Source organism: Salvia splendens, chromosome 3 (assembly GCF_004379255.2).
Source record: "Salvia splendens isolate huo1 chromosome 3, SspV2, whole genome shotgun sequence".
In the NCBI taxonomy this organism is placed as follows: domain Eukaryota; kingdom Viridiplantae; phylum Streptophyta; class Magnoliopsida; order Lamiales; family Lamiaceae; genus Salvia; species Salvia splendens.
In genome coordinates, this window is record NC_056034.1 from 39847662 (window position 1) to 39856776 (window position 9115).

At 35.9% G+C, this 9115-nt stretch overlaps 1 protein-coding gene across 3 annotated transcripts; it reads right to left on the bottom strand.

The window, feature by feature from the left end:
• Nucleotides 1–1477: 1477 nt before the first annotated feature.
• Nucleotides 1478–6033, bottom strand: LOC121793496 (probable serine incorporator). Of its 3 annotated transcripts, XM_042191507.1 has the most exons (15): nt 5978–6024; nt 5843–5891; nt 5727–5770; nt 4818–5062; nt 4205–4281; nt 3881–4040; nt 3753–3777; nt 3351–3440; nt 2846–3020; nt 2574–2647; nt 2422–2491; nt 2253–2324; nt 1942–2078; nt 1759–1832; nt 1478–1665 (listed from the first exon to the last, which is right to left on the bottom strand). In XM_042191507.1, the coding sequence occupies exons 4-15, from the start codon at nt 5035–5037 to the stop codon at nt 1589–1591; spliced, it is 1251 nt and encodes a 416-aa protein (XP_042047441.1). In that variant the 5' UTR covers nt 5038–5062; nt 5727–5770; nt 5843–5891; nt 5978–6024; the 3' UTR covers nt 1478–1588. The 3 variants fall into 3 exon arrangements, with proteins under 3 accessions (XP_042047441.1, XP_042047438.1, XP_042047439.1); XM_042191504.1 differs by having other exon boundaries at nt 5843–6033; XM_042191505.1 differs by having other exon boundaries at nt 4818–5065; nt 5843–6033.
• Nucleotides 6034–9115: the final 3082 nt, after the last annotated feature.

Genomic DNA, 9115 nt, shown 5'->3' on the forward strand with positions numbered 1-9115 from the left:
TAATGTTATTTTAGATTGTCTCATATTATTTCATAATTAGGATTTATTAATATTTCTACGTAACTAAAACTATTGATTAGGGCTAGTTATATATTCTTTGTTAATTGAGTCATTTTTCTATTTTGGTAAATTTCAAGATAATTGAGTCATCTATATTTTTGGCAAAAAGTCATATTTTTTCCTATTTTAATCAATAATCATCCCTTTTATTTTAATCTCTCTCTTATTTTATTCTCCTTTATTTAATACACTAAACATCTTTCTTAATTTTCGTGCTAAGAAAAAGTGACTCAATAAGAACAACGGGGAGAATACTATAATTGACATCCAAATAACGGAAGAGTTCATTTGATGTTGGACGACTTCGTTTATAAAAGGAATGTTAGATTCAAATGTCGACGGAGCCTTATACTAGATTGTAGACCACATAATCCATAAAAAAATGCTCAAGATTTGCATTTGAACGCCATTTAAAAACTACTCCCTCGCGATTAAAATTTATAGTTTTTCAATTTCAGTTCGTTCATCAATACGAGTCTTATTTAATTTCAAGGGATGAAATTATCATCTAGGATGAATTATTGACTTTTATGGATAATGCTACCTATATAAGAATACAATAATTATACTCCCCCGTCCCATAAAAATAACGATATTTTTCCATTTTGAAATATCCCATAAAAATATAGAACATTCTATTTTTGGTAACTTCTTTCTCTTTAATAATGTGGGTTCCATTGTCCATTAACAATAGAGTAAAAGCCAAAACTGATCCTAAACATATGCTCATTTTATGATTTTGGTCTTATACTTTATCTTTTGAATTTTTGCATCCTGAACATTTCAACTCAGATCACAATTGGTCATACACTAACAATTCCGTCAATTTTTAAACGGGTTTAACCCGATTTTGACCGATTTGATTTTGATGGTTTTAGCAGTCCCATTCGGGTTAAAACCGTTTACAAATTGGTCAAAATCGGGTTAAAACCGTTTGAAAATTGACGGAATTGTTAGTGTAGGACCAATTGTGATCCGAGTTGAAATGTTCAGGATGCAAAAATTTAAAAGATAAAGTATATGATCAAAATCGTAAAATGGGCATATGATAAAAATAAAATTAAATTAAAATTTATTAATATTTATAAATTGTAAGTTAATTTTTATTATATATAAGAAAATTATTTATAATTTAAATATTAAATTAATCTGACTAATTAGATTCATAATTAAGTCACTAATTTGGTCAATTCACATTTGACCGATAAGTTTAACGAAAAAGGTTAACTTTGGATCAAAATATATTATTTGGGACCAAAAGGTAACAATTTAATGTAAAGAACTAAATTTAGACTTTAGTCTTGTTTTTATCATACTAGGTTTCAAGATATAATTTCTTTTTTACTATTATTCAATGTACATTTTTTTCTTTATTCTTATAGGAGTAATTCATTCTTTTATAGAGGGAAAATTAATGAATGAGAAAATGTGTATACTATATTTGTGCGTATAGATATAATATAAAGAGTTACATTACAATAGACATATATTACATTTTGCATCAAAATTCATGGTCCAGCATATTTATCTACACTTGCTCTGTGGTCTCCTCTTCATGGTTCATTACTTTGGTTTCCCTCAATGTTGGAAATATCAACTTCCACACTGCCCAATTTACACAATATTTCATCCCATCAATCATCATCACAAACAAAACAAGAAAGAGACACACACAGAGAGAGAGAGAGAGCAACATACTGTATATTGTGGCTGCAAACCATTCATTAACAATCTTCACCCATGTACTAGCCCACCCCACATCAATACTCCATCTGCATTTTCTTACACAATTGTGTTAGGAAACACACACAAACAACACACATAACCATATCAACAAATTATGAACTACTAACTAACTAACTAACTAACTAATCAACTTACTTTCTTGTCAAACTCCCCAAATTCCAACTGATGAATAGCATTGCGAAATACATCGCCCCCAATGAGAACACGAGGTGGAAGAACCCATACCCGTATGGAAGATCATCTTCTTCCCGTTCAACTGCATCTTTACGAAACTGTATCATCACATGACAAGACATACGTCTTAGCATCTCATTACCTATTTTACCAACTTATGGCCTCAACTTTGGCCCTTTTTGCATGTTACATTCGTAAGGACTACAATTTCTCAAACAACATCGAACTTCATGCTATAAGTTGATTTATGGTCTCGTGGTGGAAAACCGTACCTGGAATGACTGTGAGTCGATCCCCGTTGAGAATGTGGCGATTACAATTGCAAATAGAGCAATCACAAATCCCTGCAAGATACAGCGCAAGGCAAACATTGAAAGAAATTATCATATTGTAAGTGTAACTTCTCATTCGGATCAATCACATTAGTGTGTGAGATCTTACAACTATAGTAGACCAACCAATATGATGTCCACTTTCTCTGTCATGGCTGCATTTCTCAGTAGCTGGCTCACTGCATTCAAACATGACAAATGGAGATCGATGATTTCGTAGTTTTTCAGAGAGTACCGATTGAGATATGAGATTTCTATTACCTTCTGATAGCACTCCAACAGAGGAAAACAATGTAAGAAGCCATAATCCCCGATGACAGCAGCCCTCTGTTCACCTGTCTCAATCATGACAATCAGTCTTATATCTATAGATACGTTGTCTCTATACGGATAGAAATCAGAAACATGTTGATCAATTTCTTTACTATCTCTATAATCTTTCATTGAAACCATCTATTAAACACAGTATAAAGTGATCAATAATCAAGATTAACAAAAATGATGAATTTGTTGCACATATGCAAAAGTTGTACCCTTGAATGCAACGATATGGCCATCATCACTATAAGCAGAACTCCGGTCCATGTGATGAAAAATATGTTAAGGGTGCATGACATCTTTGAGGCGTAAAGCACGTACATCACTGCAATTCCACAGGCAGAAGCGATGTAAAACACCGTTGACATGAATAGCCCAATGGAACAGTTGCTGCAGACAGTAAAGAATTATTTTTGCATTAGTTCAATTTTTTTCCTTGAAAATTCACATTCAACGTGATAGCTTCACTTATCAAATATCACTATAATATGACGTGCTACTTGATCTATGAGAAACTTTAGGAATCACCAACGTAAAAAATAAAATACACTTAAAAAATCATGAAAAGCTACGTCATGACTGAGGATGTTGGAGTTGGATATTTATCTAGAAACGATCTAAATTTGATGCAGGTTCTCAGATGGTTCTCTTGATCCTTTTTTTGGCGGATAAGATCTTTAGATCGGAATCGAGTTAGGTTTAAGGAAGGTGATCTTGTACCTAGATTTGTTGTTGTCATCTGGCATCCAATAGTTGTTCCACCATGTGATAAACTCAATCACACTAATGAGCTGAAGAATTAAAAAAACCCTGCAACATGTGAGTTGTTACATCAAATAAAGATGAATACATATTATTGAATCAGAATGCAGAATGTAAATCAGATACAAAAATAATAAATGGTTTTGGTTCCAATACTTTGTTAAAAGTCTTACAAAAGAACACCTAATTAATCTTCAAGATCTAACTGTTATATCTATACATTGTTAAAATTCACAATATTTCATTGCTTTTTTGCCACACATATCAGTTGATGAGAAACAGATTAAGCAGTAATTTAGCAATCTGCTGGCATAAGAGATTTATTTCTCAAATCAAAAGTTCGAATGAGCGGAAGATTACCCTGCACCAACACGAGCGAGTTCACCTGCAAAATAAAAGAAATGTGAGCAAACAATTATATTTCACCTTGTTCATTCAGACAACTAATTTGGGAACTTTTAAGTTTTTTCACTGGTAAATAAACATACCGTATATTTGAATATAGCCCGAGGGAATGAAGAAGGGAATCACGAAGGAGATGAGCAACATGACAGACTTCAAACCCCACCATCCAGAATGCCACGCTGCTCGTACTTGATACAGTTTGCTGATATTACACGTCGTCAGAAACATTATAAAGAAGAATATCTAAGTCATATATGTCAAGGAAAATATCATCCCTTACATCCTCACTTCACGCTAGCATAAGATTACACTAAGGTGCCGTTCATAACGACTAACAAAATCTTCCTTGATCATTGAGTAGAAAAAATGTAGTATCAAATGAAATGACAAGGAGTGTATAAGGATACAAAGCATCCTAAGCTGACGCGAAGCACTCCCATTGTATGATAGCATTCTCTCTCCTCAGCCCCGCAAGCTCTTGAATCTGTAGTACGAATATTTAAAAAATAACTCAATAATTAATCAATTCTTTCTGAATCATAATAGCCAAACATGCAGAGCACAGCTCCAGATATGTAAGATCAATATATTTCAAGAATGAAAAAGCAAGTGGGATTTCAATAGAGCAACACAACTACATCCCATCTAATTGTTTAGATATCCAATTTAATGTTGTAAAAGAATGCTAGAAGAGGCGACGCCACCCAAGTCGAGAAGTCTTCATTATTCAATAATCAGATACAAGAATGAAGCAAACGAAACGAAGATTTTCAACATATTCAAAGGACAAAAAATATCAATCAATGTGATGCTCTCTCAATGCAAACTCGAAAGTACTAATAATCCTAGCATAGAAGCATACAACCAAAAGCCTCTTGCAAGAAAGCAGAACAACGATTGAAACAGAGAAGCAACTAAAGATACAGTATAAACAGAGGGAGAATAACAAATTTTGAGCAAATGTGGTATAATTTTCTCCCCTGCACAACATGTGAAAACCAAAGCAAATGCAAAACTCACAAGGCAGCACAGGAAAAATCCTTTCACCATAATCTCTGAAAAGCCAAGCTATAATATTCGTCAACAGAAAAATGACACCATAAGCATATCGAGCCCTCAAAGACTTCTTCTTCCGGGCAGAGCACTTAATATCCTTCTGCCCCAAACCATGGGAGCCTCCATTCCCCCTCGTTGAAGTCCCTATCGTTGCAGGGTCAACACTCCGACCATGCTCGTCCATCCTATCGAGAGAAAACTAGCCACTGCTGCTAAACATGATACATAACACTACTGATCAGCTGAAATGCACATCTCACTATAATCTTAAGTACATCATTTTTCACTAAATTGGTAGCACATTTCTTGATCAATTCTTTCCACAAAATAGTGATGAAATTTCGCCAATAGCTGCTCTTTATCTTGAAAACGAAAAAACAGTCAAGATTCCTTCTTATAGCCAAGAAAAGTATATATCTGTGAAATGTACGTTATGTTAAAGCAAGGAATAAGTTGATTCAAGTAAATCTTTCCTCACACTTAAAATATTAGTATAATCATATTAAATTAAAGAATTAATTAATTGAAATGCAGAAAAACTGCAGGCTTTCATGGAGTAGCCAAGAATTAAACCCGTTTCAAGACTTCCAAGATTGAGCAACGTGTAATAACTTGTGCGTGATATTGCAGGGACAAAACAATAGTCAAATTACTCAAAACACATTTTCAAAAAAGAAGAATTTCTGTTGGCCTAAGATTTGAAACGAACAAGAAATGGCAATTTCGTAAAATGTCACATTCTTGTCAAGAAAGAAAAGCCACATTGTAAGAAAATCATACTAAAACCCAATCACAGCAATGTGAATTCTTGAAAGTTGAAATCTTGCATAAGTATGAAACTCAACAATGTGAAATCTTGAAACTGGAACTTACCCTTTGTTTCCCCCCCTCTCTCTCTCTCGAGATTCTTGAGATTTCTGGGAAGAATATGAAGATACAGAGAGTCACATCATCAAGAAAATGCTGTAAATAAGCTGCTAGAAACTCACTTTTTTGTTCTTTAGTAGAAGAAAAAGAGTGAGCAAGAAAACGAGGGCCCTGAAAAAATGAATCAATTAACAACCCACTTTTGTCACATCACATGCAATAGCTTTTTTGATATGTTTAGTAAATGAAATTAATACTAATGGATTTCGAAAGTCAGCTGCAACCAATGTGAATGCAGCAGCAGCACTTTGGAGTTAGTGCCTCTTCCACAACTCTATCTCTGCTTCTTGGATCCATGATTATATAATTTCATGTGTTTAGATTTTGCATATTTTTTTTTTAATTATTGTTTTCTAAGTTTAAGAGCATCCACAACCGTGCTCTTGCCAGCGAGCACGGTTGTGTGCCCGGCGCCACTATTCATGTCTGCTCTCTGACAAGAGCACAACACCCACAGCTGTGCTCTTCCGCAAGGACGAGTACAATTCAATTTAAAATTCAATTAAACAAAAACATTTCCATAATATTAAAATTCATTAAAAAACCACAATAAATATTACAAATTACAAATAAAATAAAAAAGACATAATTAAAATCCTAAAAATTAAAAATTACATAATTAAAATACTAAAGATTAAAAATTACATAATTAAACTCCAAAAAATTAAAAATTACATAATTATTGGCTAATATTACCCGAGGAAGACTACTCATCCGGCGGTACTAACCCCAATTGTTTTTGGAGACCCAATATCATGGTCTCGTGCGTTTGAAGTTGCATGGGGTCATAGTCGACCTATCGGTCATATTGAGTTGGCCTAAGAGCATCCACAACGAGTTGTTCGGTGGTGGAGGTGGCGCATAGGGAGCGGGTTCAGGAGCGGGGGGCAGATGGAGTCGCGGAGCGACGGCGGTCGGCCGCCGCCTTCTTCCTTCCTTGCAGTCGGCGTTGGGAACCACTTGGTCCGGCGTCGGGGCTGCCCAAGTTAGCTCCGGCGAGTTGGCTAGCCACTTCTTCGAAGCCGGCGTCGGATAGGTATACCGACCTTGACCGTTTGGAGGAGCCGCTAGAGGAGGATGTTACGCCTCCCATATACTTCGGGTGCGTCTGCGTGTCCTGCCAAACGTTGAGGTACTTGAACGACTTGCCGTTCATGGATTGGTAGGTGCTCAGCGCGGCAGTGATGATGTCGACCTCGCTCCGGCCGCTCCCGGCATTCTGCGTCTCCTGGAGGAAATAGCCATTGAACTTGCCAATTTCTTCGTTGGCTCGGCCAATGGAGTTGCGCACCATACTCTCGTTGCGCTCGATCGTTCCCGGCGACCGGTTTTCATTGTACCGGCGAGAGACGCGCCACCAAAAGTGATCGCCGGATTGGTTCGTGCCAACCACCGCATCTTCGGAGATTTCCAAGTACGCCTTGAACAATTTATCCATCTCCGCCGGAGTGTACGGTGTGCGGACACCGCGAGTAGGAGGAGGCGGAGTTTGGGAGGGGGCGGTCGGCCTAGGCTCCGGTGTCCACCCGTATCGCCCTTCGGAGGCACCTTGGTCGTCAATTGGGTATGGCCGGTAGCCACCCGGAACGCCTGAATCTTGGGTTTGAGGAGGGGCCGAATATTCCTTTTCCGGACTAGGAAACGGTTATGAACCGAACCATTCGGGGTTCCAACCGTGAGAGGGCGGGTGGTCATCGCCTTGGCCGGACATTGTTATGTTGTAGGGTATGAGAGAATGAAGATGAAAATGGATATGAGAGAATGAAGATGAGAATGGATATGGAGAATGAAGATGAGAATTGTGTAGTTTGATGTGAATTTTTGGGTGTGAAAGTGGAGGTATTTATAGATGAAAGTGTGTATTTTAGGGGGAAAAAAATAAAAAAAAAAACTAAAAAGTGGTAAAAAATGGTAATAAACGGATATATTTTTTTTGGGAAGTGAATTTTTTTTTTAATCGCGCGCCACGTGTCCTGCTCGCTGGCACGGCTCTGCTCGATGCATCGAGCAGCGCCGTGCCAGCGGCACGAGCGCAGCGGCGGCGAGACACGTCCGTGCCAGTGGCGCGGACGGACACGGGTTGAGCCACCACCGTTGTGGATGCATCGAGCAGCGTCGTGCCAGCGGCGCGAGCGCAGCGGCGGCGAGACACGTCCGTGCCAGCGGCGCGGACGGACACGGGTTGAGCCACCACCGTTGTGGATGCTCTAATGCTCGTGACCTCAGGGTGTTAAAACCATATTCCATAGTTATTAAATGGGCAATAATATATTTCGAGCTTTTTTCATTACTTTTTAGAAGATATAATCAACATTTATATCTATAGCAGTATAGTTTATACTCCCTTCATCCTATAATAAAAGTCACAATTTGTCATTTCAGTCTAAGAGGGATAAATAGTGGAAATAATTTGAAAATAGACAATAGAACCTTAAACACATATAGCGACAAAGTCAATGTGGATTAGTTTTTATTCTTAGATTCTAAAGATCACTAATGCATGATCTTAAATAAAAAATATTACATAATTATGCATAAATAAATATTGGTGTGACTTAAAAATAAATTTTTTACATAAAATTACTGCCGTGAAAATCAGCAAAACCCATAAATGAAAATAAATGATGTACAAAATATTTACATATTTATGAGATATAAAAAAAATTATTCTTAGACATGTATAAATTAAAATTTTAAAATGATATTTATTTACATATTTAAGGGATTATTGAATAAACTTTTTTCTTCCATACGTATAGATTTAAATTTTAAAAAAATAAAAAATATATAGATCTACAACATAAAAGGGAATTAAACATAAAAAGAGAAAATAATAAAAGAAATATAAACTGCGACAAAGGAGTTTCAAACTAAGATTTAAATTTTAAAATAATAAAAAAATACTATAAACTAAGACCTGTTAGATGTGAGAGGAATGATACTTTCCGGTTGCGCAAGCTATCTTTTTGGAACAGCCTCTATACATACTTGTCACGTAAAAATAACACACTTTAAAATGAATCTCGCTGTATAAGAAAGTGAAAAGTTAACAAAATTAGAAATGCCTATTTTTATGGAATGGACCAAATGACAAAAATAGTTTTTTTACATAACAGATTAAGCATTATATAATGTTGCCCCACCATAGCTCCACCATTGATTACACGATCAAACCTTATTCACACAATAAAAATTAAATTTACACGATAAAAAATGATATTATACGATTTTTTAAAACCCGATTTGTACAATTTAAATCTAATTTACACGAGTCTGGATAATAAAACTAAAGTATTTGAAAAATAAAAAATAAAAATAATAGTATTATTTTTAAT

What these genes read in the sequence shown, in the direction of transcription:
- LOC121793496 (XM_042191504.1), bottom strand. Translation starts at nt 5,037, where the DNA reads ATGGACGAGCATGGTCGGAGTGTTGACCCTGCAACGATAGGGACTTCA. An exon ending in TCGACTCACAGTCATTCCAG is followed by an intron (nt 2,079 to 2,252) that starts GTACGGTTTTCC and finishes GTGATGATACAG; the next exon opens with TTTCGTAAAGATGCAGTTGA. An exon ending in GTTTGCAGCCACAATATACA is followed by an intron (nt 1,666 to 1,758) that starts GTATGTTGCTCT and finishes TAAATTGGGCAG; the next exon opens with TGTGGAAGTTGATATTTCCA.